Source organism: Stegodyphus dumicola, chromosome 11 (genome assembly GCF_044657685.1).
Source record: "Stegodyphus dumicola isolate Sdum_Otavi_A_Nest chromosome 11, ASM4465768v1".
Taxonomy (NCBI): Eukaryota; Metazoa; Arthropoda; class Arachnida; order Araneae; family Eresidae; genus Stegodyphus; species Stegodyphus dumicola.
Genome location: NC_140778.1, coordinates 105,306,052 through 105,329,173, shown reverse-complemented (window position 1 = coordinate 105,329,173; position 23,122 = coordinate 105,306,052). Strand labels below are relative to the sequence as shown.

The 23,122-nt window shown below is 35.0% G+C and overlaps 1 protein-coding gene across 1 annotated transcript in view; it reads right to left on the bottom strand.

Annotated features, from left to right (window-relative positions):
* The window catches only part of Ptp36E (protein tyrosine phosphatase 36E), a 304,097-nt gene that overhangs the window by 134,493 nt on the left and 146,482 nt on the right, over positions 1–23,122 (bottom strand). Inside the window, exon 2 of the mRNA XM_085827038.1 lies at positions 6,505–6,592. Coding sequence (XP_085683164.1) covers positions 6,505–6,592 — 88 coding nt within the window. The remainder of the gene's footprint in view (positions 1–6,504; positions 6,593–23,122) is intronic.

Below are 23,122 nucleotides of genomic sequence, written 5' to 3'. Positions count from 1 at the left end.
AGCTGATTTGGAGAAGCAATATTCCAGGCAGGAGATGCATAACAAAGAATTGGACTGATACAAGTAGTGCAGATATGCCTCTTGGTTCGTAAACTAAGGTTAGAAAATTTTCCTATGACTGGAAGAAATCTGCACATAATTCCAATGGCTTTATTTCTTACATTTTTAATATGATTAGTCCAAGTGAGAGTTTGGTTTAAAATGCCTCCTAAGTATTTACCTTTTGTGATTAACGGAACTGGTTCTTGAAAAAGGAAAAGTTCTTTAACATTGGTGCGTTTTTTAGTTTTACTAAGCTTTAAAAGTTGTGATTTACTGGCTTTAATTTTTACTCTCCAGTTGGTGCACCAGTCTTCAACAGTATAAAGATATTCTTGCATTTTATTAATTGCTTTTTTTGCGTTGATTGACTTCGTAGCTATCGCCGTATCATCGGCGTAGCATGCAAGCAGAGAGTAATTGTCCAGTCCAGGATAAGGAAAGTCCGAAATGTAAAACAGTTAAGGAACCGGTCCGAGGATACTGCCCTGCGGTACGCTAGATCTTATAGGTCTTGAAGTAGAAGTTCCATTGCCCAGTGAAACGATGAACTTTCGGTGTTGTAAAAAGGAATAAATCCGGAGGATCAATTTTCTAGGTAATCCAAGGTTGATGAGCTTGAAAACGAACACCTCATGCCAGACGCGGTCAAAGGCGTTTGCCACGTCCGGCATAAGGAGCGCAACACTTTGCTTGCTATGCAACGCAGAACCGATGAATCCCAGAATCCTGACACATTGATGAGTAGTGCTAAGATTTTTACGAAATCCGCATTGGTCGTTTGGAAGAAGATGCAAGTAAGGTTATAATCTTTTGAGGATGAGACGTTCATAGATTTTTCCTAAGTTAGATAACAAGCTAATTGGTCTATATCCACCTGGCTTAGAAACATCTTTGCCTGGTTTAGGCACAAAAAAAAATTAGCTTACTTCCAAGAATCAGGAAAGTAATTTAGATTAAGACAGGCATTTAAAATACTAGCAAGTTTACTAATCATATTTCTCGGGAGATCTCGGAAATTTGGTCTTTTCCAGGAGCTTTTCTAACATTAAGGTAACGAATGATGTTAGTAACTTCTAGAGGAGTTGCAAACTTAGATTGTGAGCAGTAGGAGAATAGAGCCATGAATGCACATAACTTTCAAGAGTATTTTTAAAAGTAGGATCCCTAGGGTCCATGTTAGGAGTAAATTGTTCTTCAAGATATTCTGCAAAAATTTCCACTTCGTCTTGAAGCGAATATGCAATGTTACAGCCTGATTGGAGAGGTCTATTGCAAATGGCTCCTGCCCATGTGACTTCATCAAGTAAGATCCATCTAATATACTCGTATCACATAGTGCTTCAAATCGCACAATATTTCTCAGGTCAGGCCCTGAAATATTACTGTACACAATCATTCCACATATCAATGACCACATCTGAGGTAACCCGTGTGAGGTTTCCCCTAATTGGAGTATCTGAAGTGCCTGTAATAGCGGGATAAAGTTCCTGTTGACGCAGGCCTATCCAACAGTATCAAAGTATGAAACAATTATTTGCAATACTTGTGATTTTTCTACATATTAAGACGAAAATCATTTATGTTAAGTATTAAAATTAGAGTGGGTTAATGAATTGCTAACATGTCGACAACACCGATTAGAATGTAAACAAAACCAACTAGGTGTCGTGAGGTCATACCGTGACGTTTCATGGCTTCTTTGCACGGGATATATGAGGAAGGCTTACTCCATTTACTCTAACCTCTTTGACACAAACAAATAAAAATCTGAACACTATTTTATAATCTCAGCTGTAAAGGTCACCTGATCCCAATATGCTATAGCTCTATTTTTTCATTAATTTCGCAAATAAAAAAAACTGAGTTTTTTCCTTTATTTGTCTTATTTACAAAAAATTGTTTTATTGCTGAGTGATATCCTGCTGATGTAACAATTCTTCATTCAACCGAGTGCTTCAGGAGAAACTGATACATCAAATCTTCCGTTAAATTCTGCAGAAAATTTTACAGCACTTAAACATAGATTTATTGAAATTTTTCTAAATAAAAACGCTGATCTCGCAGAATAAGATTTTGTTGACCACTGCTCCTTTTCTTATTCAGAATTGGGTTTTATTTCATCCTCGTTTTCTATGCCTGAAAAAAGTAGAAAGCAGCAAAATTCGAAGTTTTAGGAATTCTCCTAATAGATTTATATCACTGAAATAAAAAATCTGATGCAGACACGAGATGGTACGGAATATTAAATTATATGCATTTTTGCTGCATTTCATTTAAACTTATTTTCTTGAATTTCATAAGAGATAGGTTTCTCATTCAATAACTTTAGTTCTCACTTCGTGGCATGGCACAAATACATAAAACCTCAAAATATATTCATTAAAAATTGAAATACATAGGAAAGCATAAAATATCAAATACAGTTGAAACAATTTTTACAATTCAAATTAGAGTATTTACGCAAAAACAAGCAATTCGGTCAGCGGGCAAGAAGGCATATTTTTCCGTGCACAAAATTGAAAGTTTACTTTTGGTCCCACTCGGCGAAAAGACCCTAAAGATCCAGAAACTGACTTAATTCCCTATTCTGCTAAATTTCGAACGTAAACAAATATGGCTGCTACGGTAAAAAAATTAGGCTTAGCCGCAATTAAATAACATTTAAATTGTTGCTAATTCTACAACCATTGTATGAAAATTACCTAAAAGCATAAAAATCTTAACCAGACAACAAGAAAAACATAATTCAGTCATTTTTAAAACAAAAAATCTGATGTGTACAACACATGACTTCCTTGTATGGAGTATTAAATTATACACACTTTTTCTTGCATTTTTTAAAAACTTATTGGATTGAATTAAACTTGCTTCTTCGATAACGCATAAACACAATAGAATAAATACACTCTTTAAAATTCACTATATTTGTTTACCATAGCGACACTCCGGCACTAGGTTCACATAACAGCGTTATATTTCGTTCATATTATAACTCAGAATCCACAAAATTTATATCATTTGAAGAATTATCTAATCGTTGCCACATAAAGGCAGACGACATTTAAAGCACTGCCATAGTTTCAGAAGAGAATATCCAGTTTTGTTAAGCGTTAATTTCTCTGAAAAAAGTGTGTCGCAAGAATCTTTTTAACTTTCCTTCCATTGCTCCCATTAAAGGCGTTTAAATTAACACTGCTGGCCATTAAAATTGCAGCACCAGGAAGGAATGCTCAGATGAACGTCAAAATCACATAGTATTTCAGCTCATTTAGACGACGCAATAGGGAGAAAAGTCGTCTGAAGTACGGCATAAAAGAAAAGTTGTGCAGTGGATTTCTCATTGGGAAAGGTGTAAGGTTGGAATTTGCTTAGAATATCGCGTTATGCCTCGCATAAGAAGAAGAAATACTTACCAGCAAGTTTCGAAATTCGATAGAGGCAGGATCGTTGCCTGTCGAAAGTGCAGATAATCGTTCCGTGATATCGCCGATCGCACTGGTCGACATCCAACCATTGTCATCCGAATATGGAATAAATGGATTTCTGAGGGTCATATTGAAATCCAACGCCTTCTCGTGACTAACGCCTGAGAGGACAGATATATTGTGAGGTCAGTTCTGCAAAACCGTACGACCACATCAAGGACCATTAGTCAGGAAATGGATATGTTTGCGACACGCCCAGTATCAGCTCGTAAGGTGCGTCGACGTTTGCAGCAGCGTGGGCTATCAGCAGGGGGACCATCACTTCGGCATCCCTTGACAATGCAGCATATAGAGAGACGTCGACTCTGATGCGCCAAACAACAAAGCTGGGTACAGGAGTGGCAAAATGTCGCTTTTTCGAACGAGTCCCGGTTCTATGTGCGGTATTCTGATGATTGCATGCGTGTCTGGAATGTCCGAGGAGACCGCACATCTCCTGCTTGCATTCGATATCGGCATAGGAGCCCTGTACCTGATGTGATCGTTTGGTTAGCCATTGGGTACACGACACGCACATCTCTAGTTCGGATCGACGATAATTTCAACGCAGATGGGTACATTTCTGACATCTTACGCCCAGTGGTTGTGCCCTATCTTCGAGCGCCCCAAACGGCATGCTTCAACAAGATAATGCAAGACCACATGTTGTACGTCGTGTTCTGCCCTTCCTCGATACAAAGGGTATTCGATTGCTGCCCTGACCTGCACGGTCTCCAGATCTGTCACCCATTGAAAACATCTGGTCATGGGTTGCTGAGAGACTGGCTCGCCATTCCTCTCCAACTAATTCCGTTGATGAAGTGTGGCATACACTTGAAGCAGCATGGAATGATTGCCCATTTCTGGCACTAAGCCCAGTTTGACTCCATGCCTAATGGGATAGGGCTGTTTCAGCTGCCACTCCTAGCAGCTGTTCCTACTAATTTCGAACGCCTGTGAACCTCCAAAATGCTTACAAATTGAATCATTTTTTGTTCATGCCATACTGTTTACGTTCAATAAATAACTTTTTTGTATTGGTTTTCCTTCACGGTGTTGCAATTTTAATGGCCGGCAGTATATTTTCAAATAAATTTCAGGTATAATTTTGTAATGAATAAAGCAAAGGTTTTATTTAACTATTCAAAATCAGATGAATGAATTCCGTTATAACAAAATGAAATTTGTATTGCTAACTTGTATCATATCATTATTTATATTTTCCTCACAATTTGAGGAATTAGAATTTTGACTAAAATGCTCTGCGGATTAAGGAATAAACTTCTTGTTAGTCCAAAAGAGACGTTAGTTACAAACGGCATATTAATCTTGAAAGGACAATTTGAGTCGAAACACTTAAATGCGTTGTATCACTTTTCATATTGTTGCCTTCAAGTATTAGCGTCCTGAATTGTATATAAAGACATTAAATAATGAAAAATACGAATGCATGTATGTTTCTGGCATTTTGAAAAACAACATTACCTAGAGCCATCAAATTTGAACTTCCCCGAAAATGTTCACCTGAAAGCCCGAATTTTTAATTTCGAATTTGTTTTATTATCTGTTTCAAATTCAGGAAACCTCTGGCGAATTTTTGATTAACAAACTCAACGATTTGAAAGTGAGCAGTGGTAACACTGTACGGCATAAAATATTTGTATCTCCAGCACGCGATACTGTTTGCCAGAGATTCTAAAGATATGCTGCTTTTAAATATTTTGTGATTTTGCTGTTGAATCGAATTTCACGTGGCGTAAACGCAAAGAATGTGATATGATATTTAATAAATAAAATAAACACACGAAACTTTAATAGTAAAAAGACAAAATAAAGTTTTGTAAAGCCGTCTTAGTCAGAAATCTGAACATTGATATGAAAAACTAAAAAAAGACTGGGAAAAAACAAAACAAAACAAACAAACAAAAAAAAAAAGTATGCTAACACTTAATGTCACGTCGGGAATTCTAAACGTATATCGTTATGCTGCTGTTAAAATTTACGGTACTACTCCGTTTTGAGGACCGTAAAAAATCGCCAAACTAATTGTTGATGCCATTGCTGCCAAAAATAATTGTAGCAACCCTAAAGCTATTTAAATAACTATTTAAGATTATTGTTTTAATTTAGATGAAAGGTTAATTTCATATAATACTTTTTTATTATTATAATTTATACAAAAAAGGCTAAACATAATGAAAGCATAAGAGTAAATAACTATTTCAGATCATTATTATAATTTATATTAAAAAGGCTAAACATAACTGAATGGATTCCTACATCGCTATTTCGCTACCGAGTTATCGCTAAAGCATTATTTCATCTCGTTGATTGTTCAAACATAATTTTCTATAATGAATGATGCCTTTTCTTTGAAAAAATTCCATTGCAGACTTTTCGTCATAGGCAATTCCGAAATTGTTAAATCAAATAGGATATCAAAAAGGCTTTAAAATCAAAAAAGGATTTAAAAATTAAACTAATATTTCAATTCCGTCTTAAGAAATATAGAACTATCTAAACTTACGCAATCTGAAATCAGCGCATACGCTAGATTTGGCGCGCTGTTAAATGGGCGCGTTTGCTAGATTTGGCGCTTTTGCGCATACATTTTCGCAGCAATTTTACGGTCCTCAAAACGGAATAGTACCAAATTTTCGTAAATTTGCTGTTGTATATGGCAGAAATACGAAGGAAAAAATGCTTAATAAAATAAATAAAACTAAATAATCAGAATAAAAAGGGTTAGTAGGAGTGAATGTGATAGCAGACTGGTAGAGTGAGAGTATAAAAAACCTTAACAAACCCTTTTGGACGGCCGTTAAAATCTGAAATCTTTCAGATTTTTTTCTTAGGTATATTTTCAACATATATTAATATATAAAAAATTAATTATAAGTATCAATTAAAAATGATCATTATTTCCAAACATCACCTCTGTGTCATTATTAAGTCAAATTAAATTTGCAATCAAATACATTACGTAAGATATACTCACAAGGAACCAACTTCTTGTAGCTATTTTTTGCCTCATTCGCAGCTTTGGAGGCATGTCGAGTGCTGTGAGATTCGCCTTTTGATGCCACCTGCAAGAAATAAAACAACGATGTAACACAAACAAGTTTAGAAAATAGCAGGTCTGCAGAAAATCATTTGCCATGTTTGTTGCTGCCTTGAAAATATTGTTACGATTTTTGTATTTAGTTATTTATTTTTAGTAGAGTTATAATAAAAATTGTTTTATTTCCCTGTCCAATGCAGCGCGTGACGAGTTTTAAGAGAAAGCTACGCCGAAAAAGTAAAATTTAATAAATAGACATCTCGTAATTTATATTTAAACTGAATAAATGTAATTGACTGCTGTGTTAGCTGTGACCGTAATTCTACGCTACCAAAACATTTTCGTGCCTGATTAAAAAGCTTAAAAAGCCGGAGAGAAACATCTCAGTTCAGTTGTTTAGATAACTATTTTTGTTAATTGTAGCGGATACTCGATGAGGTCGGATTAACTTTCTCTGCGCTTTGGATTGCGTTCTACTTAAAGTTTTAGTAGTTTAAGATATAACTACTGAGTGATATTATGATATGTGTGTGATATTGTGTAATATTGTACGAATATCTTTGAGGAAAACCTAGCGTTTTGTTACATTTCTTTTGATAAGAATTATGATTTTTTTTTTCAAATATATTGCTGCTTTTTTTTCTTTTCTGACACCAGTTGTTACGTTATTTTCTTCCTTCACGTTCGTATGGGGTTCGTAGATTTGGAGTGAATAACGACGACACCTCATGAAGTATCGAAACACGCTTTATTTACCAGTATTGTCAGGGCAGCTCCAAAACACGTTTTACAGTCGTCGATGAACTACTATAAACACGCTGACAAGATCAGCGACACAGCCTTCAGGTTATCAGGCTATCACGGTGGAGACAGCTTCACTGCAAAGCACCAGAGTACAGCTCCCGCCTCTGCTCGGTCGTTCTCGGAACTCCACGCACTCTCGAGACTCTCCACGCTACGACTCGCGATGCACATGACGACACCCAGAGCACGGCTCGCGACTCTTTGGTTCAGTCGTTTCCGGAGCTCAACACGCTGTCTCGACGATGCACTAACCGCAATACACTAGGAGACTCCTTCGGTGAACTCGACGACCCACTCGGCACTCGCTGCCCGGCTGTGAACTCGATCGACTCCGCACGGACTGACTCGCTAGACGAGACACCAACTAACTTGCACTCTAGACGAGGCACACACACTAACTGACTGCGGACCAGAGGGGTTTATATAGCTTTCGGCTTGTATTCGAGAACATTCTGGGCTAAACCGGTAAGAATTCGTTCCAGAAGGTTCTCCATCCGTCCATAGTATATCGCCGATTTTGTTGCCAAATATCGCCAAATGGGGGATTTCTCGCCCAATGTGCCAACCCTGCTTTCCCTTGCTATTTTATGGCAACCCTAAAACTGCTTTGCGGGGAAGTTTTCTCACTGCTCCTGTACATTTCGTAACAATATCTTAAATTTATTTGTGTCATTGTTTATTAATGCATCGAAAATATTCAATCATATTTGTTTAATGATTTAACATTAAAATGTACTTAACATTGAAAGGTCTTCACAATAACACGACTGCATTTGTAACATTACGTTATTGCACAATATATATACAATCATTTATTTTAGTAAGTGCTGGGACTGCGCCAAATACAGGACTCACGCATGATCGGTTTTCACAATGTTGCCATTAGGCAGAACATGAAATCTAATATATCTTTCACACTCAACCTATCAGTAACCCCTTTTAATAAATAACGAAAAATCTGTACGTATGGAAAATAGGTAGAAATCTCGGCCACCAAATTTTGAAAAACACAGTCGTCCAGCCGTCCAGCACCTGAATGCGCGAATTTTAAATTTCGAGTTCGTTACTTTTATTTATTTCATATTTTGACCGGATTTAATGCCGTTTTGATTAAATTCGGCAATTTAAAAGAAATTCGCTGTCTCTGACAAAAGCGCAATACATTTGTCTTTAAAATTAATTAACAAACTCAGCTATTTAATAGAAATATGCCTCCGAAGTACAGTATTTTTACCTTCGACGCACCAGTGCGTTGTCCATTGGCGAAGTGTAAGATTAAAAAAAAATTTTTTTTTTCATATTTTATATTGCTACGTTCTACAGGTTCGTGGATTATGAGTGATTGATGATAACACTTGATGAAGAATCAAAACACAATTTATTCGACTGTAGTTCGAAAAACAGGTTTACAGTCGTCAAAAGCTATGACAAATGCGCTGAAACAATCAGCAACACAGCCTTCAGTCTGTAACGCTATAACGGTGAAGACATTTTAACGACAAAGCACTAAAGTGCAGCTCCCGACTCAGTTCGGTCACTCTCAAGCTAATTTCTGACATTTACTACTGAACTCAAGATATCCCTCTTTCCGCGTATAGGCAGGGTATATATAGCTCTTAATCTACCTTCGAGAACATTCCAGAGGGAAAACGCTAAGCATGCGTTCTAGAATGTTTTCACTCCGTCTATGGCATATCGCCAATTTTGTCGCCAAATATGACATGATTTCGCGCCACGTCTGGCAACCTTGCCTTTCCCTGCGTCTTTCTAGCAACCTTAAAATCGCTTTGCGAGGAAGCTATCTTGCCGCAGTTGGGCATAAGCAACACTAGCTCAGCAATTTAAAAGCAACATACATAATTCTTCATCCTTATTATTATTAATCACTAGGTGAACTCGAGAAATATTCTGAATAATGTAGTCCTCCACCCGAATATGGGCATCTGGAAGCCCTAATGTTGAATTTTGAATTTCTTTTAGTATCTATTTCATATTTTTTAAATTTTAATGAATTTCTGATTAAAAATTTCAGGCATTTCAAAGCGAGCACTGGCAACACATTGTACGGAATGAAATATTTTTATCTCCAGCGAGTGAGACTGTCTACGAAATTTCTAAAGATATGCTGTTTTTAAACATTTTTATCCCAAATGCTCTCGAAAGGAGTATAAATGTGACATGGACACAACATTGACTTCCTTGTACGGCTTCTAAAATTATGCACATTTTTTGCTGCATTTCATTTAAACTCATTTTCCTGAATTTGATCAGAAATATGTTTTTCATTCAATCAATCACTTTGCGGCAAGAGAAAAATACATAAAAATTCAAAATAGTTTCATTAAAAATTGTAAAATACAGAAAAACCTAAAACATCAAAACCGTTAAAAACAACACTGAAAATTTACAATCAAAATTAAATTAAAATTACGCAGAGAGACAGATTTTTAGCTGCACAAAACTTTTGGCCCCACTAGGGAAAAAGATACTGAAGTTGGCGAGGAAACTGACTTAACTCACTATGCTACTAAGTTTCAATTTTAACAAATGGCGGCGTTGTTAGGCTTAGAGGAACTTAAAAAAACTTTTAAATTGTTGATAATTCTACAACTATTACACGCAGATTTATTAAAGGCATAGAAACTTTAACCAGGATATAAGAACAACACCAACATATAAGAAATTGAGCTCATAGAGCCGAGTATATATATGTATATATAAATAAATATATATATATGAGTGGGGATATATGAAAGATTGAATTAATTAAATGAAATTCATTGAAATCGAAATTAATTTCCAAATACTTGTAAGATAATAATAATTTATTTACTAAAGTAATATTGATTATACCATCTCCTAATATAAAGTGTGGGCGTAGAATGTATCTGTAGGAAGTAACCTGTAAGCATTGAAAGTTAATCAAGAAAATAATATTTTTAAAGGTACTTGAAATTAAATCTTAAAAAATAGCAATGGAAACTTTTTAAATTAATAAACTAAGTAATTATCGTCATTGATCGGTTGACCTTTCTCATATATATGAGTGGGTATACATATACACACTTTTGATGCGGCCGATTGCAATAAAAAAAGGGAGATGCACAACTACATGTTACAGCAGTCCCATATACAAAATTTCAGCGTTACTGAGTTAATCGAGATATATACGTACGTACGTACAGACGTCACAAAATTTTCTTCTGAATCCATTTTAAATGCCTTTCAAACCCGTTTTGTGAAAAAGAGGCCTTTATACTGTACGTACAGATGTAACGCAAAAGCTTCGCTCAGATGGAATCGAGAGCGGTCAAAATGAATATTTTCGGTGGAATACCCGAAATGTTTGGCTATTACTATACTTCTATTATTTCGCACAAGGAAGTAAAAAAACGCCTCTTTCTCGTAGTATAAAGTCTGAAAGCTTTTAGATTTTCTTATTTTTTTAATTAATTTGTTCTTAATTTTAAACGTTTAATATAACTCGAAAAATTCTTTAGAAATTTAGCTAGCTCCAATTAATTTTAAATGCTAATAACTAGTTTAATAATAATAAACATCTATGCAACGGAATGATATGATTTTTTAAACATTGTTGCAGACATAACGCCTGAAAATTTATAATTATAAATTAATGTAGCTTAAGTGATAATTATATTTAAATGTCATGTTTGAATTTTAACATATCGAAGAGATCTTTGTTGTTTTTAGTTTGTGAAAAAACTCCTATCCTTTTCAAACAAAGATAAGCGTGAGAGAATATTCAATAGAGAAGACGAAATATCTTTTATTTACCTTTAGAAATAAATTCCACAACCTTTAATATTGAAATTCTGTTAGAGACGGTGTATCGGTGTATTTAATTATGGCAAAGCACACTAGGGCTATCTGCCTAAGAGGAGGGATGCCTTTCGTGGAGGACTTTCTAAGGGAAACTGGCTCGTATACACGTTACACATGGGGAAAACCACGAAAACACCCATGCAGCCAGCCCGTTCGCGGGATTCGAACCTCGGACCGAACTACCAGTGTTCAGCGACTTTACCGCTCGGCCGCTGGTGGGCCTGTTAGAGACGAGTTTTAGTTTTAAAAGAAATGCGATATTTCTTTGAAGTGCGAGACTGCTATTTTTAATTTATTTACTTAATTGGATTTGTGCATTTTTAATGTGAACGATAAGTTTGTATAATATATTAAAAAAGATTATTATGTTTCAGAGATCATTTACTTTTTAGATTAAATGGAATTGGAGTTTATTAAAATATTTTAAACATTCGTGCTTCAGCGTGTTTGACAAAAATGTAAAGTATGACACATTTATAGTAATTATGACATTCATCCTTAATTTGGAACACTGTTTAAGAGTTTAATGATTAGAAAAATTTAAAAAAAATATTATACTTCAATTAAAGCATCAGACAGAAAGAAGCATCTATGCCATATTGCTGAATGCCTGTATTCAAACGCGTATCATAGTATCAGAAGCTTCTCTTTCTTTCATTATTGGCCAGACTAAATTTTCAGCTTCTTTCATTGCTATAGTACATGGAAAATTACATTTTACTGCCTTTTACAAGTTTTTAGTCAAAAGGGCGTTAGCCCAGAAGAGCTATTAATTTCGTTTTGGCACTTTGCGTTGAAAAACTATAAATAGAGCATCTCTTTTCAAATTGTTGCCACCAAATGTTAGAGCCTCCATTATATTTAAAGAAATTAAATAATGAAGAATCTGAATAAATGCATATATGTTTCTGACACTATGATAAAACAATGGTACCTAGACCCGTCAAACTTTGAATAGCATAATCATTCACTCGAATATGTGCATCTGGGTGCCTAAATTTAAAATTTGGAGTTTGTTTTATTATCTGTTTCATATTTTGTAAAGCTTTAACGAATTTTTGATTGACAAACTCAACGATTTCAAAGCGAGTAATGGCAAAATTGTACGAAAAAAAAAAAAAAAGAAAAAAAAAAAAGAAAAAAAAAACATTTTATCTTAGCAAGCACCCGAGACTGTGTATCGGAAATTCTAAACGTACGCTCTTTTTATATATTTTGTGATATTGCTGTGAAATTGAATTTTATAGTTTTAAGTTCGGAGAACATGACATTTAATAAATAATGTAACACAAAAATCGTTAAAAAAACTTTTCCCTTTGGGCGTAATATAAAATCTGAAAGCTTTCCCATTCCTTTAGCCCAAAAGGCGTTAGTCCAGAAGGGATGTTAATTTCGTTTTGGCATTTTGCGTTGAAAACTTTAAATGTCGGTTCATGTTTCAAACTGTTGCCACCAAATATTAGAGCCCAGTATTATATTTAAAGGAATTAAATAATGAAGAATCTGCATGAATTTATATGTTTCTCGCATCGTGATAAAACGACGGTACTTAGAGCCACGAAATTTTGAATAACGTACATTTCCTCCCGAATATGGTCATGTGTGAGCCCTAATTTATAATTTGTTTTATTATCAATTTCATATTTTGTAACAGTTTAACCAATTTTTGATTAACACAAACTCAACGATTTCTGAGAGAGCAATGGCAACATTCTACGGACACACACACACACACACACACACATACACGAAAAAAAAAAAAAAAAAAAAAAATTGCCTCCAGGACGCGAGACTCTGTACCGAAAATTTTAAAGATAGGATCATTTTAAAATTATTTTGCGATATTGCTGCTGAATTGAATTCTATTCAAAAAATTCATTTTTATCTTCAGCACGCGAGACTGTATATCAGAAATTCTAAAGATATGCTCTGTTAAATATTTTGTGATTTTGCTGTTGAAATGAGTTTTATGGTTTAAGCGCGAAGAACATATTTAATAAATAAAGGTAACACACAAAACGTTAAAAAATGCCACTTTGGGCGTAATGTAAAATCTGAAAGCATTCAGATTTTATTTTTCTTTTTACATTTTAGTCTTTTTGCTTACAGTGGAGGCCTCACCAGAAGCCGACGGGAAAATTTGCTCTGAACTCTGGTAATTTAATCTATTTCGAATCACAAGAGGAAATAAGATGGATCTACATAAAGTTAAAAAATGTTGAAAATTTGTAAACAAAACTGTGTTAATTCTTAACATGTTAGACTTAAATACGCTTTAACATTTCAAATTTTAGTAGAAAGCAGTTTCTGTTATATAAAGGCTGATGAACCCCTCCCGTGAGGCTTTAGAAAGTGGTCGTGAATGAAACGTAAAATTCAGCTTTCTAAAGTCTAAATCATTTCTTTTGGAAATTTTAAAATTTTCAAACTATTAATTTTGTTTCTCTTGAAGAATGTGCCTTTACCCATATTCTTGAGAACACAACCCTAGATAAGATTTTTAGTGTTTCATTAAAATTCTATCAACTTTACATCCAAGTGTTGAGTCATCGACGCACACACCTCCAAATCAAATATTTGAATTACATTCTCTACAATTTTTACGGTCACCAGCAAGTAAGAAAAAACAATTTAAATACAAAACGGCAGCTTATCCACCGCTCTGCTTAAACCTGGCAAAACAGTTTCATTTAAAAAAAACAATCTTGTAACAAGTAATTTGGGAAGTAACATTTTGCAGGTTTTAAAACGTATATAACGGAAACGCACACAAAAAATCTGGTCAGTAAGAATCTGGTTATATCTTTCTTCCACAATAATTGCAATCTCAAACTGCAAGTATAATTTTAAAAATCCATGGCATCATCGACTCGAAACCTGTTTCCACGTCAGAAGCATTTGATGAACAAATCTGAAATCTGAAAAACTAAATTTCCGAAGGATTTGGCAGTATAAGCTGAATTCATTTGTTTAAAAGTTAGTAAAGGCTTATCACAGATTTTCTTAAACATTTATGAGAGATAAAGCCTAATACTTATTGCGACAAAGGCTAATATTTGTTGCACGAAAAAGTCTCAGTTTTAATGTTACTACATGTTGCACCACGTGCCTTCCTTGTACGGCCTATTAAATTACACATATTTTCCGCTTCATTTCATTTCGAATTATTTTCACTAATTTTATTAGCAATATATTTGCCATTCAGTTAATTCAATTCTCACTTCGAGGCAAGGCAAAATACATATCGTCAGATTGTCGTCATTAAAAATTGTAAAAAAAAAAAAAAAAGGTAAAAGACCAAATGCAATTAAAAGCAGTTTAAAGAATAGTTTTTACAACTAAAATTAATGTTTTTACGCCAAAACAAGCATTTCGGCCAGCAAGCATGAAAACAAATTTTTTTTCGTGCACAAAATTTAAATTTCACTTTTGGTCGCACTGGGTAGAAACACTGAACCTGGTGCAAGAACTGATTTAATTCACTAGTCTACTAAGACTTTCAAATGTAACTAAATGGCAGCCTCGTTAGGCCTAACGCCACTTTTAAATTGTTGATAATTCTACAACTGTTGCACGCAGATTAACTAGAGGCATAAAAACTTTAACTGGAACATAAGAACAACATAACCCAATCACTTTTAAAGCAAAAAATGCACATTTTACCAACATATAAGAATAAAAATCTGAGTTCACCGAGCCCGGTTACAAAATGGATATATATATCTATATATAAGTAAGAGAGTAGTAAAAAAGAATTTAAACATCGAATGACCAAGCTATTCAAAAAAGGCGCTTTTAGCTGATGATTTTTTAAAATGAAATTAAAGAAGAAAGCAAGTTTGAAACCTAATAAAAGCCGTTAAAAAAATTTGTAGTTTCCTATCAAATTTCCAGAAACACTATGTAATATGAGTGATAAAGTAAATTCTAAAATATTTAAAAAATAACCTATTCAAACTAAAGAAAAATGAAAAACGTGTACAAACAGATTTTGTTAATCTTCACTGTTTAAAGCTTTGAACAGAACTTGTCAAGGGAAAAGTGCTTGAAGCCTCGAACCAAGTTGATTAAGTAGACCATGCAAATATATTTCGTCTAACAAATCCATTGGGACTCCAAACGGTTTCAATCGAACTCAAGTTTCCTTAAACAAATTTAAACTAACAAAAATCTCACGATATTTGTCCCTTTTCCCGACATGTTTGCGTGTTCTAAAGCATTTAAAGTTAAAAAATAGTAAAGAATATATACAAAGTATAACAATAATAAATAAAATGCAACATAATTAAAAGTAAAGTAAGGGACTGTGTTAAACATTTTGATCAACCAAATAAGTGTGCAAACTGCCTTGGAGATCATGCGGCGAACTGGCGCAAATATCCAAGACTTCCTGGATCCAAGAATGCCTCATCAAAATCCAATACTCGTTCAAGCCTCTCCGTTAATGCTTCCCCAAACAACATTTTACAAAACAGTAAGGCTACACGACTGGCTGCAACTATCCCCAGTGCAAATCTAGCTCACCCCGGAGTTTCATATTCCAGTGTCCTCACAGGTATGCAACAGGTTGCTCTTCCCCCCCCATTGTTCCAAATTATGGTCCTCACGGGTATGCAACAGGTTGCTCCCCCATTGTTCCAAATTATTCGGTCCCCCAAGGAGCTAATTCGACGCTAAATTGTACCGATATCCTTTTGGAAATTATTCAAATCTATAACCAACCTGGTATTGACCAGAAGAAACTTCTCTTGGCGTTCAAAAACGCTCTGCCTCAGCTCAGAGTGGCTCCACCTGGTTCTGACACCTCCTACTACATTTTTTATAGTTATGTCACTCTCCAATTCTCTGATTCCCGCAGTCATTAAAATTAATTACTTTGAAATGGTTGAATAATCTGCAACTATGCACCTGGAATGCAAATCGCATTTCCAATAAATTTCAGGAATTCAGAGATTATGCAGCAGAGAAGGGCTTTAATATCCTTTTGGTCCAAGAGACCAAACTCCAACCAAGAAGAGTTCCCAAGCTTGCAAATTATGCTATGTATAAAAATGACAGGTAAGCTACTGATATTCGTAATAGATTTCATGATGACACTTGTATTTATATCAAAAATAGTATTTCTCATAAAAGGACTGAAACACCTAATCTGAGCAAACTCGAAGCGACAATTGTTGAAATTTTCATTCAAAATTCATCCTCTCTAGTTTTGATCTCTGGTTACCTTCCCCCAGGAGGAAAATTACGCGTGGAAGATTTTAATAAACTGCTCAGAATTTCTAATAACATGATTATTGCTGGCGACCTAAATTGTCATCACCAGTATTGGCGTTGCAGAAGATCCGACCTTGCTGGGCGTGGCCTTCTAAAATGGCCACAGTGCGCTCCAATCAAAATTATTGCGCCCAATTCCTCTAGTCGTTATGATGCAGGAAGAGCTCTTTTTATTATTGATTTGGCTCTTTTTCGGAATATTCCGTTTGATTTTCATGTGACTGTGGAAAGTTGTTTAACCTCAGATCACAATATCGTGCTCATCGACCTTAACTATACTACTTTTGATCAAAATTCTCCGGCACTAGTCTCCACCAACTGGAACTACTTTAAATTAAAACTTAAAAGTAAAAATTTGCCCTCCCTTGAAATTAAGTCCAGCTCTGATGTTGATGAAGCAGTTGCTCAATTAACGAAAACCCTTACTGATACCTTTAAAAAGGTATCCAAACCGACCCTTAGACCTAATTTTCGTAAGCTTCCTTCAGGAATTAAAAACGAAATTCGTGAAAAGAACAAGGTACGGAGACTTTGGCAAAGGCATGGGAGTCCTGGCTTAAAATTACAACTTCGTGTCTTCCAGAATGAAGTCAATGTGTCTTGTGACCAATTCTTCCAAACACAATACTCTGAATACATGCAGTCCTTAACGACCAATGATTAACAGCTTTTGGCGTGCATCAGCCAGGCTACGCAAACCTAAAACTCACATTCCGTCTTTATCAAAACACGCAGCGATGGCTCACACAGACACGGAGAAAGCAGATCTAGTGAACTAATTGCTGATAGTCTCCAAACTCAATTTACACCACATAATGAAGGAGTTTTTGCTAACACCGCAAATACCTTCCAACAGGATGTTGAACGTTTCCTTTCGTCTCCCTTTCAGAGAAACATACAATACACAACCATGAGCGAAGTTAGCAAATATATCGGTAAGCTCAAACCTAAAACGTCTGCAGGGTTGGATTCTATTTCTAATCGCAGGATTAAATTTTTACCCACCAATTATCTATTTTTCCTAGTGATGCTTATAAATTATTTGATGGTCCACATATATTTCTCCGATGTCAGGAGTGGGAGTAATCCCAGCATCTTTGCACAAATAAAGAAAGATGTTGTAAATGTGGCGAAGGGCATAGAAGCAATTTATGCATCCTAAAACAAGAAGAGAAGCCATGTATCGCAGGGCCGATGAATACAGAAAGAGATTTGAAAGAAAACCTGCCCCTCCAAAGAAAAAGGAATTTATTCGAAAAGCTGAAGATTTCCCCCAGTTAGTAAAATCTGCAGTGATGGACAGAGCAGAAACTGAACAGAAATTCAGCGAGAAAGTAAAAAAGACAAAATTTGTGAAAGAAAAGGAAAGGAAACGGATTCGGTTCTTCAGTTCTTCATCCGTTTCCTTCTCCCGAAGGAAACGTACTCGCGTGACTGGCCCCGACGAATCAACGTTTGCTACTGATAGTAATGAGATTTACAACTATAGAGAGGAGACAGTCCAGCTCGAACTCATGGCCTAGCCACCTTCATTTTCCCTTTCGTCTCTAGGACGCGGTGCTCACGACAGAACACCTTTCATCTAAATTCAAAATACGCTATCGCCTAAGGGCATATGAAAAGAAAGATTCCAGATTGCTATTTTCCTCAAAGCCAAAAGCGCGCACTTATAGTGCCTATTCCAAAACCTGGACAGTGCCTTTCAAAACCTCAAAATTACAGACCTATCAGCCTCCTTTCTTCATTATCTAAGATTTATGAATTTTTGCTAATTAAACTCCTGAATTTTTTTCTCCGGAACCAAAAAGTGCTTATTGACGAACAATTTAGATTCCGCGCAAAACACTGCACTACGCACCAGCTGCTGAGGACAGTGGAGTTCATTCATGAGGGGTTTCGTAGCAAAATGCATACAGGCGCACTTTTTCTTGACATCGCCAAAGCATTTGATAGGACTTGGCATATTGGTATTATTATTAAGCTCATGCGACGTAATCTTTCGCCTCATTCAATTCCCATAATTAACTCGTATCTCACTAACAGATCTTTCTCTGTACGAGTTAATTCTATCATTTCAACTCCCCATTCAATCCTTAGTGGTGTAGCGCAAGGTTGTCTTTAGGACCAACTTTGTTCAATTTATTTATTTATTAATGATACACCAAAATCACCCAGTGTCACCCTAGCTCTCTATGCGGATGACATAGCTATCCTAGCAAGACACAAACACCTGGACAGATTGGTTCGTAATATTAAGAGTTATCTCTCAAGCCTTGACCACTGGCTCATTACTTGGAAAAAAAAAATAAATGTCGCTAAATGTGCTGCTATAATTTTTAAACGAGCCCCCTCCCGTACCCTACCATTAACTTAAAGTTCTTTAACGATTATGTTCTCTGGACAAATTCTTACAAGTATCTTGGTGCTATACTTGATTCCAAATTAATCTGTCACCATCAAATTGATAATATGATCAAAAATGCAAAGGGAGTCAGATCCCAACTTTACCCACTTTTAGCTCGTAACAGCCAACTGTCAATCAAAAACAAAACTCTTCTCTACACATCTATTTTAAGACCTATTGTTTCATAAGAATAAATTGAATTTAATTAAAAAATTTTAAATTTAAATACATATTTAATTAAATATTCTTTGCGCCATTGTAGCAAGGAATGAAATTTAAATTTAAACAAATTTAAATTCTTAACAAATACGTATAAAAGTAAAAAAATTTAAATTCTGAAAAAAGGAAAAAAGCCAAAATAATTTAAAATAATTTTAAAAAATGTGCAAACATGTAAAAGATTTAATTCTCGTACTAATCTACAATATCATTTAAATTCAGAAGCATAAGCAAATCAAGTGCAAAATCTATCCATGAAAATAAATCTACTAATTTAATAAATTAAAATTAAATTAAACATTTTTTTTAAAAAATGCATATGTGAATGACCGTAGAGTAGGCAGGAGACAGACTTATCAAGGGGAAGTTGCCTCCAAACCTAACTCTCTAATCATTCAATTCGTGTTTCGTCATTCGTGCAGGCAAGGGTAAAAGTCAAAACCAAAAGTAATTCCAATAAAGTGGTACCCTTAGAAATTAACATTTAAGTATTAACATTTAAGAATTAAAGTTCAAAAAACTTCGATCTTTTCAAAGTAATACCCTAAGTATGATTCTAAACGTTCGTTCAGATGTGATTCACTCGAATCTCAATATTAAATCCATTGACGTTGAAATCAGAAAACTTAGTCAAAATTTATTTCTCAAAATTGAACAGATTGATAATCACGTGCTTCAACAACTGCTTACCTACGATCCTGCAATTCACAGCTCACAGAAGCGTCCTCGCTCTATTATTGACCGGGAATACATCTTTCCACCAGCTAAAATGCGAAACCACGCCCCTCCAACTTAAGTTCCAGCCCAACTTCCACGAAGGAAGGACGTCTCTTGTTACGCTGCCATAATATGCCAATAGCTTATCCATCTTCGCTAAAATTTGCTCACACCAACCTGAAAAGTGGCCTTTTACATAATTATCCATCTGTTATTTTAAAAATCACATCTTCCCGCAGAAATTACTTGTGCTTTGAATATATTCTCGTGATTACCTTGCTATATTTCTACTATTATATCGAGCTATATGCCAATGAACCTATTAATCATAAAATACTTCCTATCCTCTTTTTTGCTTTAGTGTTTGTACTGTGTATAAAAAACTATGAAAAATACCAAAAAAAAAAAAAAAATCTTAAAATATAAAACTACAAAAAAAGTTTAAAATTTTGTAAAATGATTATAAAAAATAAAACTTCATTTTACTAATTGTTTATTTTTATCTCTATCCTAGGCCCACCAGCGGCCGAGTGGTAAAGACGCTGAACACTGGTAGTTCGGTCTGAGGTTCGAATCCCGCGAACGGGCTGGCTGCATGGGCGTTTTCGTGGTTTTCCCCATGTGTAACGTGTATACGAGCCAGTTTCCCTTAGAAAGTCCTCCACGAAAGGCATCCCTCCCCTTAGGCAGATAGCCCTAGTGAGCTTTGCCATAATTAAATACACCACCACACCAGTTTATCTCTATCCCTAACCTTTCTCGAGCATATGTGGCTCACACTAGCTTGCATTAAGTAAAGTAACTTATGCAGTTTTCTTATTTCTGCTCACTTTATTTAATTCTGATGAGGAGGTAAATGGTTTTAAACCATAGGGCAGTCTGTAATTTGAAATCATTGGCATTGGCAAAGAAGGAGGCCTAGTAAGGCTAATTAACAAATAAAATTTAAAGTATTAAAATATTCAAGTAATTCTCAGATATGAAAATTAAACTGTTATTTTTATTGCGTAGGTAGAGAGAGAGATGCAAAAAAAAAAAAAAAAAAAAAAAAAAAAACAGTCACCTTCAAATGTAGCCATTTCTAAACGCAACTTTATTCTATGATAAATCGCATGAAATCACTTTTTAGTAGACAAGGCATTTATCCAATCGTAAAGCTATAATCTAGGCATCTTTAGACGGCAAAACAGTGTTGGCATTATAAACAAAAGTGTTGGCGTTATATCTAAGCTCTGTTGGTTAATTTTTTGTAATATGGAAAGATCTTGAATTTGGGAAAACAGATGAATTTAGGGGGGAGGACATAAAATCTAGAATAGTTAATTTTGAGGTCGCGAATTATTTCTTAAAGCAGCCATCGTATTTTCTTATATCTTATATACATATGTTTGGTACGGCCGATTGCACCAAAAGGGAGGTGACCAGCTACATGTTATAGCAGTCTCATATATAAAATTTCTATGCTCTGAGGCTACTTAGTTTTGAGTTAAACGATATACATGCATACGCACGTACGTATGTACAGGCACCACGAAAAAATCATTCTGAATCCATTTCAAACCAACTTTAAGTCCCTTTACAATCAATTTACATATATATGTATTTGGTATGGCCGATTGCAACCAAAAGAGAGGTGCACAGCTACATGTTATAGCAGTCTCATGTATAAAATTTCAACTCCCTGAGGCTACTCGTTTTTGAGTTAAGCGAGATGCATGCAAACATACGTACGTACGTACGTATGGTACAGGCATCAGGAAAAAAATTTCTGAATCCATTTTAAACCCATTTTACAATCTCTTTTGAAAAAAAATTCTTTAATCTGTCTGTACATGCAGATTTCATGCAAAAACATCGTTCATATGGATTCCACAGCGGTCAAAATGGATATTTTAGTTCAAGTATGTGACCCGAAATTCAAGATTCTAATACTTCCTTTGCTTTGCGCAAGGAAGTAAAAACGAAATATCCTCATTAAAAAGTCTACATTCTACTAAAGAAACGCTATTTTATACAACTGAAACTTGGAATTATTTTAGAATAACAAACTTTTTAATTCATTCATTCATTATCACTATTGCCAGAATATTGCTGTTGTAACGTAATGTGTCCGGCTGAATTTAAAAATGCTTTTGCATACCAATATTTTGTTTCTGTGCAGCTAGTTATTGAAGACAAGCAATTTCCATTTCTTTACTGAGAAAATTCTGGCAACAATATATTGTTTTTCTGTTTTATTTCTCGGTATTGAGAAGTTTAAAAAGAATTTCGTGCTGCCATTCAAAGCTTTCAGAATCCTAATAACGGTATGGTGAAACCGTCGTTTTCCTTTATGCTTTGTCTAGACAGCGTTTCAGTTGAGACATATATTAGGAAGAGCCCACAAAGCATTCGGTTTTACAATCTGGTCTTGTCTATTCCAGTGAATTACGAATATTTGTTGAGAACTGACTTATTAAATTTGAAAATGCAATTATGGTATTGGCAAGTTTATGGTAATGTTAACTGCTATTATTATTTATAAATAAATACACCGGTAGCAACCGTTTTCTTTTAAAAGTGATTTATATTTTATATTCCACGATGAAGTGAATTGATGTTATACATTCAATGCATCTGATTGTGATTGAAGTTCTTCTGTAGCTTGAATATTATTCTTGGCGATTGATAAAACTAATGCTGTGAGATTTTTCGCATTGTGACGATATAGTAGTGTTGTAAATAGGTTGCTTAGGTTGTTGTTGAGTTGCTGTAGTGTACTGCGTTGAATATTTGTATTAAAATTGTGTTGTACAGTTGTATTGTATTGTGTTGTATTTAGCACTATTGATTGAGGTTGTTTAGTTGTATTTGAATTTGTCATTGGAACTATTGCTGTAGTGTATCTTCTCATATTGTTGTCATTGATTTGCATTGCCTTGGGTCCTCCTTGAAAGCTATGGTCGCTCGTCACGTTTTGCGAACTTGTCCGATTGGATTGTCTTGCTCCTTTTGGTACTTCTCTTCTACCCCTTTTCTCCGTTTTCTCATCTGAGATTTTCTCCAGGTCCGGATTTCTTTATGTCAAGTGCCTTTGGGCTTTAATTCTGAAACCGGCAACATTGCTCTTCGCAATAGCTCGGTCAATTATAAAGTCTAAGTGAATTGCTACATTTGTATGTTCTGCCAATCAGATTGCGACTTTTAGTCACGTGTACATTAGCTACTCTCAGGTATCCATGCTCATTTCAGTCCACTAAGTTCCTCAGTATGATAAACTACTCCAGCACGTTCTCAAAATTTTACGACCATTTA